Genomic DNA, 24,011 nt, shown 5'->3' with positions numbered 1-24,011 from the left:
TGAAGCAGCAGCAGAGCCAGAGCATGAAACAGCTCAGGAGAAGAGGGCTGGCCTTGTTGCCAGGCAGGTATCCACGGCCCCACCAAGGGATGCTCACATCGGGCCTCCCAACCACCCGAGAGGCTGCGACTCTCCAGGAATCGGGGGGTTTCTGTGACTCACGCAGCCTGGTGGGCAGAGCACCCACCAGGCTGGCTCCAGCCCAGGCTCCAAGGAAGGAGGCGGCAGGTGGGCCTCACTCAGGCTAGTCCGGATCCAGTCTGTCTCGGAGGCAGACAGGCCACGCCACCAGCTGGTGGTCTGGTTCTCTCCAGGCCTCTTCCCTCATCTTGGAACTAGGTAAACCAAGCCTCCTTTCATCCTGCTGGATGCAGCGCGGGTGACATAAGGTTTGGAAAGTGCCTGCCGCCTGGGGGGCACAGGGCTCGTCAGTGCTGGGAGGGCCTCCCTCAGGGATCTCTGGGTGGGAGTGGTGGGAGCCAAACCTCTGAGACCAGGCAGGACTGAAGTCATTTACTTAACAAGTACTTCCATTGTCTTTCTCCAGGACAGGTACTGTTCCGATGACTTTATACTCCTTCAACGAGTAAACTGAGACAGGGAGAGGTTAAGTGACTTGTCCAAGGTCAAAGTGTAGGAGGAACTGGAGGAGCCTGGATGTGAGCTGGGCTGCCTGGCTTCAGTCTGCAGTGCTAACTGCACGATGCGCCCTCTCGCACAGCTGTCCCGGGGGCCCAGGATTCGCCGGAACTTCTGAGCATGCCTCTTCCCAGGAGACCACCACAGTGGTGTCCTGTGGCAGAGCTCAGACCTCCAGCTGTGCTGCCCCTGGAATAAGACAGTCAGGACCTCCCTGGACCTCAGTCTCCTTGCGTGCAAAGTAGGTGGGGAGACGAGCAGTGAGGATGCAGGCTCTGCCCTCTTCCGGGACTGAAAGGGACCCACGAGGAGGGTGCTTGGAAGTGCTGGGCAGACTGAACAAAGCGCAGCCCTGCGCCCAGGAGTGCAGGATCCACGCTCACTTCCGGCGTCTGCCTGGGCCAGCTCCAGGTGCCTTCACCCCTCCGGGGCTCGGTCTCCGCGAGCCTGACCCTGCCTTGCCAAGATGTCGAGAGGACCTGAAAGAAACTTGTAGAAAAGCGACCTGTTCCACATTACGGTGGACATAGCGATGCTACAAGTTTAGTGTGCAGTGTAACACATTTTGACTCGTGTAGACATCTGTGAAACTACCACCACCACAATCAAGGCGGTGAACATTTCTACCACACAGAAGTTCCTCCTCGCGCGCCCTGGTGAGGCCTCGCTTCTCCCCCTACCACCTCATCCACAAGCGACCCCTGACCTGCTTGCTGCCTGTCGCTGCAGACTAGTTTGCATCTTCTAGAGTTTAGATACATGGTATCACACAGGCACCCTCTCTCCTTTCGCTCAGCATCACTTTGAGATTCCCACCAGTGTTGCATGTACCTTGGTCATGGCTGAGTAGTATCGATCAGATGGATGTGCTCTAGTTTACCTGTTCACCTGTTGATGGGCATTTGACTTTTGTTCTTACCTACTGCAAACAAAGTCGCTAGGAACATTCATGTACAAGTTTTTGCATGAACATATGATTCCTTTTCTCTTGGATAGTGGTATTTCAACATGTTTTTCTTTTCTTGTCATGTCCTTGCCTATTTTTGGTATCAGGGTAATGCTGGTCTCATAGAATGAGCGGAGATGTATATCGTCCTCTGTCCAATTTTGGGAGGAAGTTTGTGTAGAACTGATATTATTTCTTCCTTAAATATTTGGTGGAATTCCTCAGAAAAGGTACCTGGGCCTGAAGCTTTCTTTGTGTGAAGATTTTCAACGACAATTCCAATTTCCTTCATAGATACAGGGCAGGTCGGGTCAGGTATTTCTTCTTTTTTTTTTTTTAAATTTTTTTATTGATTATGCTGTTACAGTTGTTCTATTCCCCCCTTCATTCCCCTCCACCCTACCTCCCCATCCCCACCATTCCCCCCCTTTAGTTTATGACCATATGTCTCAAGTTCTTTAGATTCTATATTTCCCATACTATTTTTGCCCTCCCCCTATCTATTTTCTACCTACCATCTATGCTACTTATTTCTGTACCTTCTCCCCCCTTCTCCTCCTCCCACTCCCCTGTTGCTAACCCTCCTTGAGATCTTCATTTCTATGTTTCCACTCCTGATCTAGCTGTCCTTTTAGTTTGCTTTCGTTTTAGGTGTGGTTGTTAATAACTGTGAGTTTGTTGTCCTTTCACTGTTCATGTTTCTTTAACTTCTTTTTCTTAGATAAGTCCCTTTAACATTTCATATAATAAGGGCTTGGCGATGATGAACTCCTTGAATTTGATCTTATCTGAGAAGCACTTTATCTGTCCTTCCATTCTAAATGAAAGCTTTGCTGGATAGAGCAATCTTGGCTGTAGGTCTTTGGATTTCATGACTTGGAATACCTCTTTCCAGCCCCTTCTTGCCTGTAAGGTCTCTTTTGAGAAATCTGTTGACAGTCTGATGGGAACTCCTTTGTAGGTGACTGTCCCCTTAGCTCTTGCTGCTTCTAGGATTCTCTCCTTCATTTTAATCTTGGCTAATGTAATGATGATGTGCCTTGGTGTGTTCCTCCTTGGGTCCAACTTCTTTGGTACTCTCTGAGCTTCCTGGATTTCCTGGAAGTCTATTTCCTTTGCCAGATTGGGGAAATTCTCCTTTATTATTTGTTCAAATAAGTTTTCCACTGGTGGCTGTGCCTTTCCCCCTTCTGGTACCCCTATAATTCTGATGTTGGAGCGTTTAAAGATGTCCTGGAGGTTCCTAAGACTCTCCTCATTTCTTTGAATTCTTTCTTCTTGACTCTTTTCTGTTTGGCCATTATTTGCTCTCTTCTGGTCCACTCCATTGATTTGAGTCCCAGTTTCCTTTTCATTGCTTTTGGTGTCCTGTGCAATTCCATTCATTTCAATTAGTTTCGCCTTCATATATTTGTCTAATTTGTGGCTATAATCAACCAGTTCTGTGAGGATCCTGATGACCAGTGTTTTGAACTGTGCGTCTGAGAGTTTTGCTATTTCTTCATCGCTTAGATCTATGGGCTCTGGGCCTTTGAGATCTTGCAAAATTTTTGGTCTGTTCTGGCCCTTTAAGTGTGAGAAGCGGCGCCTTGGATTCCCAGGTCGCTGGTTTGTGACGCTGTATGTGGGGGCGTGGTCAGAGCGGGGAAATGGCAACCCCCTCTGCTGTTTCTCACAGCTGGGTGAGGATTAGCGTCTTAGGTGGTTCACCTGGGCCGGGCCACTCAGAGTCACTGGGTTATGACGCTGTATGTGGAGGTGGGGTCAGAGCGGGGGAAATGGCGGTGCCCTCCACTGCCGCTTGCCGGCCCCGGTCGAACCGCCCACTCCCTCGCCTGTCCGCCCGCGCACAAATGCGAGACCACAGTCAACACGCAGCCCCGCTCCCCCACTGTCTCCCCCACGGTCGCTCACCTGGTGGCTCGCTCGGTCGCTCACTAGGTCCAACCCTGCGCCTAGATTCCGCACGTCTGGATTCTGCGCCTGAGTCTGCCTGACCGAGTCCTCCTGTGCAATCCCGCTTCACCAGCCGCTGGTTTCTCCCCTTACCGGTCAGGCTGAAGAATTTGTTGTTAACGGACTTCTGAAAAGTTCAATTTTCCGTGTTCTGGTTGTGTTTTCTGTTGCTAATATTTAATTGTCTCTAAACTTGGTTGTGTGAGAAGGCACGGCACATCCACCTATGCCTCCATCTTGGCGGAAGTCCTCAGGTATTTCTTCTTAAAGTGAGAGTTGGTATTTGGGGTCTTTTAAAGAATTTGTCCATTTCGTCTCAGGTTTTGAATTTAGTGGCATAAAGTTGTTTAAAATATTTCCTTTGCATACCTGTGGAGTCAGTAGTAATCACCTCTCTCCTGATACTAATAATTGTGTCTTTTTTTTCTTTTCTGATCAGTCTGGCTAGAGGTTTATCGATATTATTAATTTGTTAAAGAATTACCTTTGGTTTCACTAATTCTCCTCTGTTGCTTTCTGATTTCTGTTTCATTGATTTCTACTTTGATCCTTATTTCCTTTCTTCTGCCTACTTCCAACTTCACTGGCTCTCCCTTCTAGCTTCTTAAATGAACCTTCTTGTACGCTGTTACAACAGTTGAGCTATTGATCTGTGATCTTTTACTTCCTAGTACATATATATGTTTAATTTTTTAAAAGATTTTATTTATTTATCTTTAGAGGGGAAGGGGGGGAAGGAGAGAGGGAGAGAAACATCAATGTAAGGTTGCCTTTTGTGCGTCCCCTGCTGGGAACTGGCCTGCAGGGAACCGGCCTGCAAGCCAAGCATGTGCCCTGACTGGGAATCGAACTGTGATCGTGTGGTTCACAGGCCCGTGCTCAATCCACTGAGCTACACCAGCCAGGGCTGTTTAATGTTATAAATTACCTCATCTAAGTTTTGTGTTGGTGGCACCACAAATTTTGATATGTTGCGTTTCCATTTTCAAGCGGCTTCAAAGCACTAATTTCTCTTTTGGTTTCTTCTTTGATCTATGGGTTACTTAGAAGTGTTATTTTGTTTCCAAGTATTTAAGAGATTTTCCAAGAATCTTTCTGCTAATGATTTCTAATTTAATGTTACTGTGGCCAGACAACATGGTTAACATGGCCTTTGAATTCTGGCGAATGTTCCGTGTGCACTTGAGAAGAAGGTGCATTCTGTTATTTTGGGGCCGTGTTAGTAAACATTGGGTTGATTTATTGCAGTGTTCAAGTTCACCATATCCTTGCTGATTCACTGCCTACTTGCTCTATCAGTTATTGAGAGGGGAACTGAAGTTTCTGATTGCATTTTCAAAGATCTATTGCTTGTTGCTGTTCTATCCATTTTTGCCTTCCTGTGTTTCGCTATTTTATTATTAGGTGCATAAATGTTTCAATTTTCACGGCTCCTTGATTAACTAATGCTATCATTCTAAGATGACCTTCATCATCCCTGACGTCCTTGCTCTGAAACCCACTTGCCCAATATGAACAGAGCTCCTCCAACTTTCTTTTGATTAGTGTAGGCAGTGGTATTATCATGTTTCATCCTTTGACTTTTAACCTATTTATGTCTCCACATTTAAAGTGTATTTCTTACAGGTAGCATGTAGTTGGGTCTTGCTTTTTTTAATCCAACCTGACAACCTCTGCTTTTTAATCTGAGTGTTTCTACTGCTTACGTTTAATACGATCACTGATATGATTAGGCTCCAGCCCAACATCTTGTTCTTTACGTTCTATTTACCCGACCTGCTCTGCTACCCTCTTCCTCTTTTTCTGCCTTCTTTGTGAATATTTATGATTCAATCATAAATCTCCTCTGTTGGTTTAACTTTTATTGAGGTAGAATTCAGATAATATGAAATATAAATTTCACCACTTTAAAGTGCACAATTCCGTGCCTTCCAGTACATTTTCTGTGCTGTGTGCCATTGTTGCTCTCTAGTTGAGAGAACATTCTCTCACCACAGCAAGAAACCCCACAGCCGTCACGCAGGCCCTGGCCGCTCTCCCCTTCCCCAGCCTCTGGCAGCCACAAATCTGCTTTGTCTCTACGAACCTGCCTGTTCTGGACATTTCGTGTAAATGGAACCCTTCAATACGCGGCCCTTTCTTCTGGCTTCTTTCACTTGGTGTGTTTTCAAAATTCACCCATGTTGTAGCGCGTATCAGCTGTTCATTCCTTCTTGCAGCTAAATAATATTCTATTATATGGATCCCTTTTGTGTCTCCATTCATCATGTACTGGACATTTGAGCATCGGCTTAACTCTTTTGTTATTTTTGTGTTGTTTTGGGATTTAATTATGTATTTTAAATTATCACAGTCAACTTCCAAGTAATGTCCCATTTCTGGTATCAGAACTTTACAATAGCATACTTTCCTTTCTCCCCTCTTGGCCTTTATGCTAATATTGTTATGCATGTGTTATAACCCCCAGAGGAGATCCTCACTCTATTGTGTACATTCGCATTTAATTGTGGTATAATTTTCCTTTCGCTAGGAAAAAAAAAGGTCTTTTAACATTTTTTAAATTTTGTGTAACGGGTCTGGTGATGAATTTTTCCAGCCTGTGTATGTCTGAAAACATCTTTATTTTGCCTTCAAAAATACCTTTGAAATATATTTTTCCAGGTATAAAATTCTAGATTGACAGATTTTTAAATTAATAATTTAAATATGTTGCTTCATTACCTTTGTGTAAAGTCTTGTACTGTTCTCAGTGACACATCTTCCTTACCTGTTCCTTTGGTTATAACAGGCTTTTTCCACCAGCTGCTGCTTTTTTTTTCCTTCAGCAGTGGTTTTGAGTTATGTCTTTAAAAATTTTTTTTTTACTTATTTTATTTTTAGAGAGGGGAAGGGAAGGAGAAAGAGAGGGAACATCACTGTATGGTTGCCTCTCACACACCCCCTTCTGGGAACCTGGCCTGCAACTCAGGTTTGTGCCCTGACTGGAAATCAAACTGGTGACCCTTTGGTTCACAGGCTGGTGCTCAATCCACTGAGCCACACCAGCCTGGGCAAAGTTTCACATTATGTCTTGGTATCATTTTATTCATGCTTCTTCTCCTTGGAGTTCATTTAGCTTCTTGGATCTGTGGGTTTATAGTATCAAGTTTGTAAAGTTTTTGGCCACTATTTCTTCAAATAATTTTTCTGTCCCCCTCATTGTTTCTTTTTTGGGACCCATATTAGGCCACTTGAAGTTGTTCCATAGCTCTTTTCTTTTTCAGATTCTCTTTTCTGTGTGTTTCATTTTAGATAGTTTCTGCAACCATGCCTTAACATTCATTAACCTTTTCTTTTGCAATGTTTACTCTGCTGTTAACCGCATCCAGTTATAGAAGCTGAAGTTCTTCCTTCTCTGCTTTTCTTCCTCCTCCTCTTCTTTTTTTTAAATCTTCCATCTTGGTACTTGACTTTCCGAATACATAACATAGTTAAAATGTTTCGTCCTTCTCTGTGCTGATTTTGAAACTGTTTTCATTATTCTCCTTATGGGGGCTTTCTTACCTTTTTGCAGCCTGGTGGGTGGTCTTTGACTGGATTCCAGACATTGTGTAGGGCGCTGGATACTTTTATATTCTTACAGATCTCCCTCAGCTTTGTTCTGGGATACAGCTAATTGGCTTGAAAAGTTTGTTCCTTTCCAGTCTTATTTTTAGGAGTTGCTAGGCAAGTCCAGAGCATTGCTCAGTCTAGGGCTAGTTATTCCTCATTTATGAGGCCAGAGTTCCCGGAATACTTGTATTAACTTTTAATTTAATTTTGTTTTTATTTCATTTTGTTTTTATGATACTTTGACATTTGCGTCCTTATTAAACCTGGAGAGACTCCCTCTCCCAGTTAGTTAATTCCCAGATGACAGTGAACCACTCACACATGAGCGTGATTTCCTCGTGCAAATTAACCCGCCCGAAGTCTGCCCCTGCCCCCTTTCTCTGGCTCTCACACACCAAGTCAGTACTTTCCTTGCCCTAAATCCACCTGGGCAATGCACTGGAAAACTAGAGACTACCCCTATAGCCCAGACCCCTCTGAATTTATTCAAATATCCAATTCTAAACTTGCTCAAAATTGCCTACCTTGCCTCACCCATCCCTTCCCTGCGGAAACAAAAGCTCCAGGCTGTGCTCTCCCCTCTCTCCTGCTTCACCCGACGTATCCCCACGAGGCCCTAAGGCTACCCAGTACCCTGTGGGTTTAGTTTTTGTCTGGGAAGAAGGGGAACTATTCTCATCTCAGTTTGATGCCAGGTACTGTTACCAACTCGTCTTTGATGGTTCTCTCCGTCTTCGGTTAGTTTCTGGGGACAAAAAAAAAATGGAGGGAGGGGGTTCCATGGAAAGTAACTTCATGATGTGATCTGATCATAAATTCCTAAAGGGGTCATGGTGAGGGTTATACCCCAGGTTTATAACTCCTTTAGTAAAAGGCTTATCTTTGCCTTAAGCAAACAATGGCCCGGCCCATTGTTTCTGTGACCTAGGTTAACACAGCTCTGTAATGCTTTTTCAACCCGCTTGCAGTGAACGCCCGCCCTTTCGGGCACCTCCTTCCAAAGCCCGAGTCCACAGAACCAGAACTCGCCCGTAATCTGACTCCTGCCTTGCTTTCTCCCGCCTCCATTTCAAAGGCACAGAGGAAACTGCAGCGCTATTTTCCAGAGCCCTGGAGACTGTCTTCCCCTGTATATGTCGTCCGCTTGGCTCAGATAAACTCTTAGAACAAAAACCCTCTACAGGTTTGAACATTTCTTACGTGGACGTTTCTTATGTGGACGTTCCCGTGCACCTGTGCCGGTCAGTATTCTGACTCTTCGGGAGGGACCCCCCGCAGATCTCCTGGTGGTCTGTGCACCCTTCCTGTCTGTGGTATTTGGCCCTAGGAACCCCAGTAGCCTCGGCCATGCTGAACTCTCAGCTCTGGTCAGGCCAGCAGGGTCCCTGAGTTCCCCCTCCCAGTGCCACAGCCTGGAAACTATCAGAGGGGAGTGAGCCCGCCTCTCTCCCATCCTTGGGGTTTACTCTTTCAGTGTCTTGAGTTTTGTGGTTTTGTTATGAGGGTAAATCTAGGTAAGTACCTCCATGTTGGCCAGAAGCAGACATATCCTACATGCTTTATTTTAAAAAAAGGAAAGTTTATGGAATACCTGGTAGGTGAGTGTAGAAGCTGAGACATCAGTGAATGAACCAAGTCTAAACCCTGCGCTGGGGAGACCGGAGGCCAGAGGCTCGGGGAGAAGCAGTGGTGGGTGGTGCAGGAAGCCAGACCAGCATCTCTCTCCAGTTTGGGTCTAGTCACCTTCTTAGAGGCTCATCCTTTGTTCAAGATCTTCTTTATCTTGTCAACTTGCTTTCCGTTTTAGATTAAAATATTTTCAAAGAAAACATTTTTTCTAAAAAAGAGACCTTGCTTAAATATTCAGACTACCATGACCTTGAGATTGTCCCTCCACATGGAGAAAGTTGGAAACACATCCGATCTTGGGGGCTAGAAGGCTTGTGGAGTACGAGGCCCCCCGGAGACCCGGAGGTGATGTCAATCTGGATGTGCCTGAGCGTGAAACTGCCCCGGCCTCTCCCCGCACTGCGCTCCCGTTCAAGGTGAACCCCTCCTGACAGAAGACGGGAAGTTTTCTCCAGGGAATCTGACCAGCCCAAGAGGAAGTCCTGGAGATGTGGGCATGGGGGTTTTACCCCCAAAAGGTCAATCGGATCACCTTACAAACGCATATTCTTTTTAATCCCTTAATCTTAAATACAGTTATACTACCAATAACAGCAGGCTGCTAAGAAAAGTCTAACACAAAAAAGCATAAAATAAAAGGGGGGGAATGTATTAGGCAGGAAGATGAAAGGCTCAGCGAGCATGTTAGGTGTGCCCCACCCCCAGGAACACGCCCGTACCTCCCTCCCCCACAGGTGCGCATGCCCTGAACGCCAAAGGCTCCCACGAGACCTGCACCCAGGGGAGCAATGGGCAGCAGCAGCTCTTCCCCGGGCCAACCCCTGAGCCCATCTCCAAGGCCCCTTACTATCCCCAGCTTTAATAAACATACCCTTAAAAATAAATAAAAAACAAAGCACGTCAATGTTCCCAGAGATAAGATGTTGCAACCCTGGCACAGGGTACTACTAAAAAAGAAAAAAACAAAAACAAAAAGGGGCATTCAGAGAATTAGCTTGGGGAAATAAATCTTCCATAAAAAGAGATCAGAAGACAAGAAAACAAGGAGTGCAGGTGCAGAAGGGTTAAGAAAAACAAGAAAACCGAAAAAAGAAAATCATTAAAAAAATAATTCAAGATGCCCTGACTGGCGCAACCCCGGGCAATGTCCTGCAAAGCAAAAGGTCACGGGTTTGATGCCCGGTCAGGGCATGTGCCTGGGTTGTGGGTTTGATCCCCGATCAGGGTACCTATGAGGCAACCAACCAATGTTTCTCTCTCACCTTGATGTTTCTCTCCCTCTTTCTCCGTCCCTTCCGCTTTCTCTAAAATTAAATAAAATTTTTCAAAAATTCAAGAAAGCTTCCCAAAAGTGAAGGATGAGAGCCCAGTGTGAAAGGGTTCAGGGACCTGGCATAATGCATGAAAACAGACCTTTGCCAAGGTACGTCATCGTGAAATTTCACAACGCTGGCAACAGAAGTGAAAAAGTCACATATAAGGAGTCAGGACTTGGAAGGGCTTCAGACTTAAAGCAGCGTCAAATGCCAGATGAAAAAGTAACAATGCCTTCAGAATTCTAAAGGAAAATCCCATCCTAGCCCAGCAGAACCAATCAAATCCAGTGAGAGCCATTTTCGGACATGTAGTCTATAAAAACTACTTCCAGTGCACCTCTTATACAGCAAGACTCTACCAGAATGAGGTAATCAATCAAGAGAGGAGGAGGTTACACAGAAAACAGATCCAGAGAAGTGTGGGGAGGGCCCTCGATGACAGCAACACATTAGGCCCAAGGCAGAGTCAGTCCAGACTGGTCCAGGTCAAGAAACTGATGAGCCCCAAGTAGTGTGGCTCAGTGGACTGAGTGCCAGCCTGCGAACCAAAGGTCACTGGTTCGATTCCCAGTCAGGGCACATGCCTGGCTTGTAGGCCAGGTCCCCAGTAGGGAGGGCACATGAGGCAGCCACACACTGGTGTTTCTCTCCTCTTTGTCCCTCCCTTCCCCTTCCTCTAAAAATAAAAAAATATTTTAAGTAAAATAAATAAAACCTTTAAAAATGGATGAAACAGGTGGTATGTTAACGTCTTAGGTAAGTTTGGGATTGAATGAGTGGCAAGGGGACAGAACTAAGCGAAAATGATTAATTCTAGGGAAAAGGAAGTTTTGCAGGAAAGTCCACTACATGACTCGGTTGTGACTTAAACACCAGCCATAACCTGTAAACAATGAATACGACCTAAACGGAGTCACAGTTATCAGGGGGACAGGTAGTGGGGCGGGTAGGCTCAGTGGGCAGAAGACAAGTGAGAAAAGGTAATGCCTAGGATGAAACATCAAGGAGCCGGTGTGGCGAATCCCAGTGACATCAGCCAGGAAATTGACAGGGGGCTGCCCTGAGGCAGAGAAGGGGGGCCCAGGCAAGCAGGGTGGGATGGTGTCTCTTTTCAGGATAAACCTTGCAGAACTATTTGCTCTTTCAATGTGAACAACTGATTTTTCTTCTAAAATGCAGGATATAACGCTTTTTACAAAGCTGTGTCAGGTTAATTTTTATCGTTTTATAAAAGTTTTTGGATTTTTCACTGTGAACATTTCATCAGGAACAGAACTGTAAGAACCCCCTTAACTTCTCAGGGTCTGGGTGGGGTCACGCCTAAGATCTGTCCATGGTTTCTGACCAACACCTGCTCCTGAGTTCTTTATTACAGAACTAACAAAGGGTTTGTTGCCCCTTGGTAGTGCCATGATTATAAAGCAGCTTGTTTGAAAAACCCCTATTTAACGCCCACTTGGCGGACATGCTGGGTTCTCTTCTCCCTCTTCTTCCATTACTTGGACAACACATTAACAAGCCATGTTCGAAGGGCCGGGAATGGATCCCCCTTCCACACTTTTTGCCACAGCTCATCCTATACTGACGGTCTTGTTTTTGACTTACTCAGAATGCTTTGCCTATTCCTGTGCTTTCCTCAGTATTTCGCTTTGCACATCCTGCCCTCTCTGCCTTTGCTACATGAAGAGCTGTAACTGTGCCAACCAATGCTGAGATGCTCTGATAAATGCACAAGAATCTGTCCCCACAAGACTGCTTGCAAAGCCAGTGCAGGAGCCATAGATGCTGGCCACTAAGATTCTCTGAGTTACCTTTCAGTATGAGATTGCTTGAGCCAGAGGGGGAGCCGCCAGGCTCTGAGCCAGAGCACCCACGCCGTATTTCCAGGCTGAACCGCTGACGTTCCCATAAAGGTTCCCTGAACAAGAAGAAAGTGCAGTGCCGTGTGTGGACATAAACGAGGCAGCCTGTGGGTCCGCAGAGCTCTCTCAGGGCTCATCTGGCCAACAGGCCTGGAACAGCCATTTGGACCCTTCTTGTAACTGCGCCACTTCAAAGTACTGGCCCTTCTCCAGGACATCTGCCAGGGCATCGAAGTTTAACCTGCTGCCAAGGCAGACAAAGCACCCAACTCCAAAATGAACACACAATCTGCATTTTTTCAGAAACAAAAAAAATAACAACCATATTTATTGAGCTGGACATTCCCCTTGAGCTAAAGGGAAAGACGTGAAAAGAAAACCTGTGACGGCCGGGCCTGTGCACTCCGACTGCGCACCACCCTGCAAACCGAGGGGTGCGGGTTCCAGCACGGCAGGCACGATGGGCAACTGGCCGATGCTTGTCTCTCACATCAAATTCCCACCCCTCTCTCACTGCCTCCCGTCTCCTTTCTCTAAAAGCAAAGGAAAAAAAATATCCTTGGGTGAGGATTAAAAAAAAGAAAGAAAGAACACCTAGGACACACACACAAGCACATATTCCACTCCATTTTGATAACTTGAAAGAAAAAAAAAGAAGGAAAAAGTTCTGTTCAGCAGGTAAATTTATCTTCGTTTCTGGAAGATGTTTCCGCGTCCCATTCCACGTCCTCTTCCTCTCGCAGCCACTGAAAGGTGGGAAGAGAGAGGACAAGTCCAGGTCAGCGCGGTCAGCGAGCGCTCACACCCGCAGCATCCGGGGCTCTGGGCAGTGGTGCAGGAAGAGGCCTGAAAGGCCACCCGGCCGCCACCACCCCCGACCCCACCACATTTCACAAGGGAAAATGGAAAGCCAGAGGGAAGCAAGGACTGGTGCCTGGCGGCAGGGTGGGGCGGGAGCCGGGCTCCTGCCTCTGGCCCGGCACCGCTCTCCACGGAGGCTGGCCCGCAGGGCACTGGGAGCCGAGGGTCTTGGGGGGCAAGTCTGGGAGCCACAGCAAAGAGGAGTTCCCAGAGTCGGCCCCGCTCTGGGCTAATAAAACATAACAGATGCGTTCAATTCACACTGAAAATTCTGAAACAAACACAGTTAAACATAAACCTCTGTTAAATTTAGGTGAGGGGTTTTGTTATTCTTTGACTGATTTTGCATGTATGAAATGTTTTATAATAGCAAAACAAACAAACTCACAAAAAAACAAACCCTTCTCCACGCAGAGTACTACCAGGGGTCTAGGAGAAGGCCAGCGGCTTTCAAGGACAGGTGAAAATATCCCAATGGCCACCTCACCCTTCTGGCCTCTTATGGAGCCTGGAGTTTCCCCGAAGGGGAGGGAAGTGACCTGAGAACCCGGCACCTGCTGAGAGGACCAGAGCAAGGGGCTGGGAAAGGCGCACATGGCACGGGCAGAAGCCAGTGGACCCGGGCAAATCCACTGCCAAATACCTTCCAGTGCACAGCTACTGGGTTTCCCCTTTTGCTAGAGAAGATGGTACAGTCACGCAGTGACAATGGGGAGGGCCCTCCCCTGAGAAAGCAGAGAGAACAGCAGTTCTAGCAAGACAGCTGGCGCTCCTGAAACCGGTCCTTCCCCAGGACGGAAGGCCCAGGGCTTCTGGTACTGCCTCCCCACAACTGCCTCTCGTCTACAAAGGGCAAGAAGACTAACCACCTGCTTTTCAGCAAGGCATTTTAAAGGATAGCTTTACTGCAGCTTTCAACCCAAACGCTACCTCATATACAAAATACATACAGCAGCTAGAGAGACTGATAGAGAATCCAGTGACCTTCCCACACTATCTTTTTTACCAACATTGAGGCAGATTCTGACAACGGTACTGGCTTTCTTTAGCCAGTCGACATGGCAGAACTTTCTGCAGACCCAAACACAATGCCGCCGCCAACCCAGAAGAAAAGCCAGACTAAGTCCCTGGGAAATGGCTCGTCTCACTTTCAGAATATGCTGAAGAATTGACTCTCAAATAGAAGCAGCTTTGAAAAACGAAGCCTACGCCTGTGATGGACAATGGTGGCTTACGCTGCGCACTTCTGGTCCGAAAGCGGGTCTCCGCCACCGGCATTTCCCCCAGCTTATGCCGAGGGGCGACGCGTGTCCTTGGGCTCTCAGGGAACTGTCACCCACTGCTTCGGAAGTCAAGCAAGCTTCCCCCAGGTCCCTTGGCCATGACTCTGGAAACAAGGGGCTCTTCCTAGAGATAAGACTAATCTGCTCTTTGTTTAAGGTGGGAGTCTCCACCTTTTTTCTAAAGAGCCACTGGATTTTGCATTAAGCCTTAGGAATGCAACTGGGCAAGGCAAGACAGAGAGGGCAGGACAAGGCCACAAGCCCCTCACAGGTAGGAGCCCAAGAGTTTAGGTCCAAGGGGCGGTAGTGGGCGTGGAGATGGCTGAAGGCAGGTCCACCTCCACACCCAGGTGACAGCGGGGTGGGGTGGGGGGGTGGGGGGTGGGCCCCTTTCCCGGAAGACACACTGCGCGCTGCACGTTCCCACCAGCACACGAGGACACCTACCTTGGGCCTTCAAAATGGCAGCTTTCCCCCGACCAGCCCCCGAGCCTTGGTTTTTATTCTTCATGCTCTTTAACATGGGTGCGTTTTTCAGCATGTCAGGCAAAATCAGGAAGCGGATCTTGCTCCCTCGGATGTACACCTGCTCCAGCTGTGCTACTCGGCCGTCTCTGTACGTGACTGTGATGTTGGACATCTGGAAGAAAGTCAGCTCATCAGGAAGGGACAGTGGGACCAGCGCAGAACAGGGGCCCACAAAGAGGGGGAGCCTTGGCTGGTGGGGGAGTCCAGAAATGCACAAACTGACATCATGAAATAAAGGAACCAGGCAGAGCCGGGGGAAGGCAAGTCCCTACTGTGTGCACCAGGAACTGTGCTAAGTAACATATGAAAGTGGACCCCCCAAACTTGGAATTTATAAAAGACAGTGTATTTATTCTTCTATGTTTAAACCTCAGTCCCCTTCAAAGCACTCTCCATTTGATCAGCGCACCTACTGAGACATCTTCCCACTGCTCAGAACAGCTTTTGAACTCGTCAGTTTTTATCCCTTTTGGTGCTCTGCTGTTTTTGTTGTTGTTTGTTTCACCTCTTCCACATCAGCAAAACATTTCCATTTGAGAACTTTTTCGTCCGGGGAAACAAAAAATGTCGTTCAGAATCAGATCGGGTGCCTAGGGAAGGTGTGGCACAGGGGCCGGGCCATTCCTGGCCGAACACTGCTGAACACTCAGCCTGGTGTGGGCAGGCGCACTCACTCGTAAACCACCCACCATGAAAGCGGCAAACGCGTTGAAGAGAGTCTTCATAAGAAGTTCACTGAAGCCGAATACAGCCTCTCACAACAACGCCAGCTGGCACACTGATCCAGATGGGTTCCTAGAACACTCACCCAACAGGAGAGGCCTGTACTACAAAGAGCCCACCCTTGTACATAGTCCTCACAGCATCTCCAGAGTGGGTATGAGCTTTCCATTTTTAGAGATTTAAAGAAACTAAGGCACTCATCCAAAGTCAAACAGCCAGAAGGCAGGGGCTCCAGACGCAAGTCCAGGTGGCCTGGTTCCAGAGCTGTAACGCTGCCATCTGCCTCTCTGGCAGCAATGTGAAGTGCACTTCGCAGTGGGGATAAACTCTAAGCCTCTGATCTGTCTGCCCAAACTGCGCCCTCTCCTACATCTGCCATTCATAGCACACAGACTGCAAGGGCATCGTGAGGGTCACAAGCATGCAGGAGGTGAGGTTCCCATTCCCACGGAGTGCGCACTCGAGAAGAGCCCCTCTGGCTTGGCGAGGAAGGGCTGAAAAGCGGAGGTGGCAGTGCCCGCATGAAGGGCCGGCGCAAGGGCTGGAGCAGTGCAGTGGGACGAAGGGCAGGGCCACCAGCTCAGGCACTGTGGGAGTCACTGAAGGTCGTGGGCAGGGGCAGGGGGGACAGGATGAGGGTAGCACTTTGGAAGGACAAGTGTGCCAATGGGTAAACTGTGTGTGGAGGGACGGAGGGACAGGGAGCCGAGAAGTGAGACCAGCCAGGAGACTGGCCTGATGTGGGGAGGTGACCCAAAACTGCCAGTGCCAACCTCCAAGGGTAGCAGACATACCAGGAAAAGGAGGCTATTTTACGAATTTTCTGGAAGAAAGAGGACTGTGGTTTACTCCGAGTGGGCCAAGCCCACACCACAGAGAGCTGTGCTGTCTCCCCAGCTGTCTGCCATCTTATGCTCCCTCACACTTTTCTAACTGCTCACTGACCACCCAGCCTGGGCTTGAACACCCAGCGCACTTAGCAAAATTTCACAGTTTCTAAGTCCTTGCCACCCTGTTCTTGCCCTGAAGATCATCATAAACGCTGGTGCCACACCAGACACGGTCAGACTCCGAGAGAGGAACATGGCCGTGACCCGGGCTCACAGCCCAGACGCCCCCATGACTCCACAGAAGACAGAGCAGACCTGGGACCCCGCACGTGAGGCCCGGGCCTGCCCTTCACAGGGAGTAACCCTGGCTGAGTGTCCCGGACCCCGAGCCTCCGTTCCCTCAGCTACACGGCGAGGAAAAGCACGCCTAACAAAGCAATGCCTGGCGGGCACTTACTGGTGTCCCGGGACATTTCATGCAACAGTGCACTTTACATCACACGCTCCTGTGAGAGGCAGACTCTCAGCACCGCCACTAGAGATGAAGGGGCCCAGCCCGGCAGAGGCAGACCTGCCCCCAGAGGGCCAAGCCCGGACCACTCTCTGTCCCCCTGCCCGAGCTCCCACGGCCTGTGTGGCCTGGCTGGGGCTGAGACCCAGGCCCATCTGACCAAACCCATTCTCACCCGCCGCATACTTCCAGAACGATTAAGGAGGAAATTGAAGGAGACACGTATACCTAAATGTTGTTCCTATCGTCGACCCTGTGATAGGACTCGGTAAATGGTGATTCTAAGTGACAGTTACAAATGTCTATTTTGAGGGAAGCATTTGAGATTTAAAACAAAAACGACAGAAAGTCGACTTTGGGGGCTGCACCGCTGCCAAGCCGCTTCTCCAGCACACCTCGTTCCTTCCCGTCACAGTGTCCCGGTCTGGTTTGGAAATCCCTGAGAGAGGCTGTTATATAAGAGCAACAAGATGTAAACCAAGTGTCTTCGCAACAGTGTGTGTGCTGGCTGAAGCCGGACGGAGCCAGCAGCACCCTCCCTCCCATCGAGCCCTCAGAACTCGGTCTGCAGTTGCTTTCACGCCCCCCCACCCCACCCTGCCGCAGCAGGAACAACTGCGCTGCGCACGAAGCCCCCAGGCCCACCGCCCGCCCACCCACCCACGCACACAGCTTGTTTGTAATGAGCCTGAGCTATGTTCCCATCGCAAGTCAAAGGCAGCAACTTCAGTGGGCGAGGTTTTAATGAAGGTAAAAACACCCAGTTTACTCAACTTTCCCAAATAACCACAATGAAACACAGATGGCGTAAGCAAGCCAAGTGCCCAACCTCAATGACATCCTGCGGAAGACAGGATTTAGTGTGGTAGTTCCCATGGTTATCCAAGGTCCAAAAATATTTGTTAAAAATTTTATTTACTTATTTTTAGAGAGAGGGGAAGGGAGGGAGAAAGAGCGAAACATCGATGTGTGAGACACAGGCAACATCAACCAGTTGCCTCTAGCTCGCCCCCAACTGGGGACCTAGCCAGGAACCCAGGCACATGCCCTAACTGGGTATTGAACCAGTGACCCTTTGGTTTGCAGGCTGGCATTTCAAGTCACTAAGCCACATCAGCCAGGGCCCATAGTTCAAAAACATTAAAAGGAAAATTATTCAAAAACAATTCTTAAGTTTTAAACTGCTTGGTATTCTGAGTAGCATGATGATGTCCCATGCCATCCACTTTGTCCCGCCGAGGACACGAACACCCCTTCGTTCATCCCATCCACAACGCACACACTGCTCACCTGTTAGTCACTTAGGGGCCGTCTTGGTGATGAGATCAACTAACTGCCTCGGTGTTCAAGTAACCCTTATTTTCACCCGATGACGGCCCCACAGCCGCTCACCTAACTTTTACTACGTTACATTGTTACAGCCGAGGCCAAGACAGAAGAGCACCGGCCCCAGGGAAGCAAAGCCGTGCCGGGGCGCCGCAGAGCCCCCAGCCGCGGCACTCCTGGGGCGGGCACACGGCAAGCGCTCTGCCCTACCGTTAACGGGAGAGCCCCTTCTCCTCTTCCTGCCTGAGATCTGACAGAGCTGAGGGTCTGACTCACCGGGAGGCCAGAGGAGCTAACGGGTTTACGCTGTGCCTCATCTGTGGAGACTGGTTGAAACCACGGACTTGGGGACGGGAGACTCGGTTCAGATCGGCTTCTTCCACACTCAGTCACTCTGAGCACCCAGCAGTCATGTCCTGAATCTGGTCTATAAAACCAAAATGGTGTGCGTACTTCTACTCATTATTCCTCACCTTAAAGCTCCTTTTATGGTTTTCAAGATTTTTCCAAATATGTGACTAGAAGAATTCTTTCTTTAAAAAAATTATTTTCTGACTTTGAAGAAAAACCCCTTAGCTCCCCCCTTGACATTTAGCAAAGCCGGGTGCTTCAAGCCCCTGGTGCTTCTGCATAGCCAAGAACAGAAGCTTCCCCACATGGAGGCCGCTGGTCCTGTCATCCGTACCCAAGCTGGGCAAGAGACGGGCTGACTCCTTCATCAGTCCCCATCTCTGCGACAAACAAAAGCCGGCTGAAGCGGGGCGTTCCTCGCTACCCCGGCACATGGGCCCCCAGCAGATACTCCGTACAGCCATACTCGGCGCACTACCACCCAGGGCCAACGCCACGTACCACGGCACTGGCTGCCAGGTTACACTCAACTCGCAACTGTGGGGAATGGAAAGACTCCCTAAGACTCCCTCTCCCTGCCTTCCCAGCCAAACAAACCTCAGACGCACAGAAGTGACTATACCCTCTGACCCCATAAGCACCATCTCAGGGACCTCATCCTGGGTTTAACATATGGATACATTACATTTTCAAACATAAAAAAGGGCTATTATAGACATTAAAAATACTTAAGGAACCCCAAAAGAAGGCCCATTTTGTACAGGCACATTAGCTAATATGACCTCCACCAGATCCCTGGAAAAAAATGTCTGCCAAATCTGAGTGGCCTGGGAAAACCACACAAGTGGTATTTTATCTTAAGGACACGATGCATGTCAGAACTGATCACTTCCCTTTGCCTGCACGTTCACACCTGAACATCCCTTTATTAAATGTGCAGGGAGTCAAGTTAATGTTTCTGGGTGCTGACTCCTGGCTTCACTTGTTTAGATGAGCTTAGCTGTACCTTGACCTACCTGTTACTTGTATCCTACTAATGAGTTTTTGTAAGCCACCTCTAACTCTTTTTGAAAGACAAGGGACAGAGAGCACTCTCTAATCCTTAAGTTAAGTAATAACTTAAGTAAAAGTTAAGTAATAAAAACCTGAAACATACCCTTAGGGGAGAAAGTCCATGCCAGTTTTGACTGCTGTGGGATTCTCTCATTTGTTTTCCCAATCTTTGTGGCGTGACCTTTTTTATAGCAGAAAATATTACTAAAACCCAACATAAATGGCAAACGCTAAACTCCAGCTGCCCTTAGCACAGAACCAGCAGAAATAGTTCTGAGAGGAAGCTCTTATCCCCAAGGTTTCCAAATGAGGCCACAGGTGCTGCCGGACCCATCGGTCCCCGGTACCCGGGACAGTGAGTGAACTGTGCTCAGTGGGCTCATCGCCGCCAGGGTCGGCTCTGCCACAGCCTGCTGGGTTTTATTCCATGTGGCAGGTTTAGGTGGCCTCCGTGAAGCCTCGCATCTTGGCATTGTTATGGGCTGAACTATGCCCCCCGCCCAAATTCTTATGTAGAAGTCTTAACCCCTAGTATCTCAGAATATAACTGTATTTAGAAATTGGATCCTTTTGAGGAACAAGTATGAAAGACACAGAGATGAGGACTGGGGGTGGGGGGGGGGAATGGGAGGGAGGGGGGAGACCGGGCGGGGGGGGGGGGAAGGGAAAAAAATGTACTTGAAAAGTAACTAAATAAAATTTAAAAAAAAAAAAAAAAGAAAAAAGAAATTGGATCTTTAACAAAGGCAACTGGGCCCTAAAACAACACTCGTGTCATTACGAGATTAAGATAAGGCACATACAGAAAGAAGGCCACCTGAAGCCCTGGCTGGTATAGCTCAGTGGATTGAGGGTGGGCCTGCGAACCAGACATTCGGGGTTCGATTCCCAGTCAGGGCACATGCCTGGGTTGCAGGCTGGTTCCCTGCAGGCCAGTTCCCAGCAGGGGGACACACAAAAGGCAACCATACATTAATGTTTCTCTCCCTCTCTCCTTCCCTTCCCCTCTAAAGATAAATAAATAAAATCTTTAAAAAGAAAAAGAAAGAAGGCCACCTGAAGACAGAGGAATAAGCTGACCAATCTACAAGTCTTCCTTCATGGCCCTCAGAAGAACAAACCCCGAATACCTTGATCTCAGTCTTCCAGCATCCAGAACCCCGAGAATGAATGTGTTTAGGCCACCCACGGTGGCACCGTGTTATGGCAGCCCTAGAAGATTAATGCAGGCTGGAGGCAGGTAGCTGGGCCCCACTGACTGACGAGCATCTGCTTATGTATTCTGCAACTATGTTCTTCAGGCTGAGGTCCTCTTTTCCTAATTGACTTAGAAAGGAGAGAACAGAGGGTGCTGGAGGTCAAAAGCTCCCTCCCAGCCACACTAGGAGGCGCCCTGCAACCAGACTCCAGACATGTCTGCCGTGGAGTCTGTGCACACACTGGCTGCCTCTGAGAGGCCACCAGGGTGCCCTGGTCAGACGGGCAGTCCGAGGCCCTGAAGCTCAGTAAGCTGTCCAAATAAACACATCACGATTCTCTACACGCCGCACCCCGCCCAAGTCTTGCCTGCTACTCACCAAACTAAAGTACCTTAAAATGAGCAAGGATGCCTTAACCCAGAGGGCTGGATCTTTGTGGCACCTCACAAAGGTAAAGGCAGCCAAGGCCACAGGTCGGTGTGACCTGCAGAGAGCCCACGCCAACCAACTCCATGGCATCGACCCTGAAGAGAAACGTGCAGTCACCAGACGCCTATCTCCCTGGATGCCAGGAAACTGCACCAGCTGGTCAACTCAGTGGAACGATGCTGCTCAAGGCTACAAAGAAACCACAAAAAAGGAATGATCCTGGGAAGCGACGAACAGACACCTGACACAGTGTGACTTAGGATAAGTCACTTTATTTTCTCTGACCTTCTGTTTTCTCACCTGGGAGGTATTAACAGGTACTCTATGTTGAGTTTATAATGCACAAGGTGCTGAGCTGGCTGCTGCACACACATAACTCACCTGACCTCGGGAACGAGCCTGTGGCATGGGCTTTATCCCTGTGCTGAGACCTCCCTCCGCAAGGACCACAGGTTGGATGGAATGCAGGGAGCCGACAGCCTCCAGATGCCACCTTTGAGACCTACCACAGTAGTCACCCCAAGGCCACTCTCCCCAGGCACTCCAGCCAGTGACCGACTAGAGCAGAGGTACTAGGGCCAGGCCATTTCTGCCCCACACTATACTCTTCAGTCTTGGCATCTATACCACACAGGATCAAAAACAGCACCATCCCCATTTCACAGACGAAAAGACTGAGGTGATTAACATACCCGAGGTCATTTAAGATTCAAACCAACATCTGACTACAAAATCTCAGCTCTTAACTGATGGTTAAAGGACAAAGGAGAAAGTATGTTGATACTTTTTAATGCCATACTGATCCATGTGATTTTAGCAAAAGGCAAAATAGTGCCAAGGGAAGAACACCATTATCAGGAAGCTGCTCCAACATTTATTAGCAGGTGACACTCAGTAGATGAGTCCTTTAATCTTATTCTTCCTGTTTTACAGGTAACAAAACTTGCACGGAGCCCACTCACCTACAATCAAAGGCAGTTCCTATAATCAGACGAGACTTAGCCCCTGCCCCCAAGAAAAATGGCAAATAAACGCAGTAAGTGAACAGAAGATTCTACTAACTACAAAGTATTATACAAACACGTGGAGGCAAATGGATAATGGCCCAAACCTGAAGGATTCTAACGAAGGAAACGGTACTACTTCTCTTAAACAGGTCCCCCAAATATGGGCGAAAATGGTTATGGAATTAAGAAACAAAGGACAAGTTAAATATTCCAACATTCCAAATGGCTTACTCATGCTCACATCCCTGCACCTGTAACAGTCTCCAGCACGCATCAGGCACTCCCTAAATAACTGTTCAATGAGAACAACCTCGAAAAGACTTTCAATCACCACTTTCTATTCTCCAAGATAAGGGCACGAGCTTTCCCCACGACACCAGGTACAGAGCAAGGTACCTGGCAGTTCATGTTGTCTTCCGCCTCGATGAGCTTCCCGCGATACACCTCGCCAGTGTTGGTCTCACATGTCACAATGTGACCTTCAGCTTCGTGCAGGACTTTAATCGGCACACCAATAGACATCTTGGCAGGAAGAGAGTTCTACAGTGAGAAAGACAACAGTCAGTTCACCTTTCAGAGACTGAGGAGGCATGTGGCAGACACCATGCCTCCCTCAAGGCCTGACACGCCATCTCCCTCTCTGCTACCATATGTCATTTTATCTTCATCAAATAACCAATTGTGTGTGTGTCTGAGGAGTGAGAATTGTAATACATGTACCTTATAATGTATTGTCAACCCATAGTTGTGGGTAACACCCTCTGGGAATGCACAATATATAGACCTGGGCTGTCCAATACAGCAGCCACTGTCCATACGGAACTATTAAAAGTGAAACAGAATTTAAAAATTAAGTGCCTCAGTGACACTAAACACGAAGTTTCAAGTGCTCGACCACCACATGTGGCTACGCTGGGCGTACATAGAGTATTGATCATTGCTGATATAAACAAAGGATCCAGGCAAATCCAGAAGGGATTGTGCATTTAATTCAACCCCTTCAATGCCCTTTGACCCTCCACTTTACCATCAAGGCTAAAAAGAAAACATCCAAATGTTCACAAAGTGATAATGTGCCCCAAGTGAGAAATGCTCACCTTGGGAGGAAAAACAAAATCACAGGGCAAGTGCCCTGCAACCGAATTTTTTAAAAAGTGGACTTTTTTTTTATTCCGAAATGAGCAAAGACTGAAGGTTGGAACCCATCGTGTGCGTTCAAGGGAGGAAAGGAAACGTGAGGTTGGAAAAGACAGGCTTCCTTGATGAGAAGTCTTAGACATCCGAGTTTTACGCTGAAGGCAATGGGGAACCACTGCAAGACTATAGGTAAGAACAATCCAATGAAAGGCAACAGCACTTAGAAAACGGATCTAACAGTTGAGAAGCAGGGAAACTTGATAAAACTTCAGGAACAGTGTGGAAAGCATGAGGCGCTAATGCCTGGAAGGGGGAAGGAAGGAGGAAAGATGCAAGGAAGTTTTACAGGGATTCCCCAGGTAGTATTCAGGGGATGGAGGCAGCCAGCCAGAAATGACTTCAGTGGCCTGCATACTTCCAAAAACACTGGCCCGGAGAGGAATAGAAAATGAAGAGTATGTACTTCGGGGTAAAGCTAATAAACTCACTTCCAAGCTCTAGGTAGGCGCCTCTGAGGTTTGGGTGGCCCGGGTTTCCCGCTCTTCTCCCTCCCCGAGCCCTGCAGAGTTCCACAGTAGTGCGTCCTTCTCAAGCCCTAGGTCCCTTACGGATGCCTCGGCCTACCCTCCCCTGCCCTGGGCCTCTTCTCACCGGCTCCGGCCTCCTCTTCCTTCCTGGTGCGGCAGCGGTGGAAGCAACCCAAGTTACTGCGAGGGCGTGAGACAAGCGAATGGCGGTACCGTTCTCCCAGAGTACCACGCGTTCCCAAGATTCCGCGCGCAGAGCCCGTCCCCTTCCTTTCTTGGTACTGAGCGCGGTCTCACCTCCGCTTCC

At 48.3% G+C, this 24,011-nt stretch overlaps 1 protein-coding gene across 1 annotated transcript; it reads right to left on the bottom strand.

Annotated features, from left to right (window-relative positions):
- Positions 1-12,216: 12,216 nt before the first annotated feature.
- SNRPD3 (small nuclear ribonucleoprotein D3 polypeptide) lies at positions 12,217-23,952 on the bottom strand. The gene is made up of 4 exons (XM_037158734.2): positions 23,829-23,952; positions 22,437-22,580; positions 14,531-14,723; positions 12,217-12,685 (listed from the first exon to the last, which is right to left on the bottom strand). The coding sequence occupies exons 2-4, from the start codon at positions 22,560-22,562 to the stop codon at positions 12,624-12,626; spliced, it is 381 nt and encodes a 126-aa protein (XP_037014629.1). The 5' UTR covers positions 22,563-22,580; positions 23,829-23,952; the 3' UTR covers positions 12,217-12,623.
- Between the last annotated feature and the right edge of the window lie 59 nt (positions 23,953-24,011).

Source organism: Artibeus jamaicensis, unplaced genomic scaffold, assembly GCF_021234435.1.
Source record: "Artibeus jamaicensis isolate MK-2021 breed Jamaican fruit bat unplaced genomic scaffold, CSHL_Jam_final contig_1128, whole genome shotgun sequence".
In the NCBI taxonomy this organism is placed as follows: Eukaryota; Metazoa; Chordata; class Mammalia; order Chiroptera; family Phyllostomidae; genus Artibeus; species Artibeus jamaicensis.
The sequence above is the reverse complement of the archived record's forward strand: the minus strand, read 5'-3'. Positions and strand labels throughout refer to the sequence as shown.

Excerpts from the sequence above, each read along its gene's own strand:
- SNRPD3 (XM_037158734.2), bottom strand. The coding sequence starts at position 22,562 with ATGTCTATTGGTGTGCCGATTAAAGTCCTGCACGAAGCTGAAGGTCAC. Across the intron at positions 14,724-22,436 it reads AAGACAACATGAACTGCCAG|ATGTCCAACATCACAGTCAC; the intron begins GTACCTTGCTCT and ends ACTTTCTTCCAG. Across the intron at positions 12,686-14,530 it reads TGCCATTTTGAAGGCCCAAG|TGGCTGCGAGAGGAAGAGGA; the intron begins GTAGGTGTCCTC and ends CCCACCTTTCAG.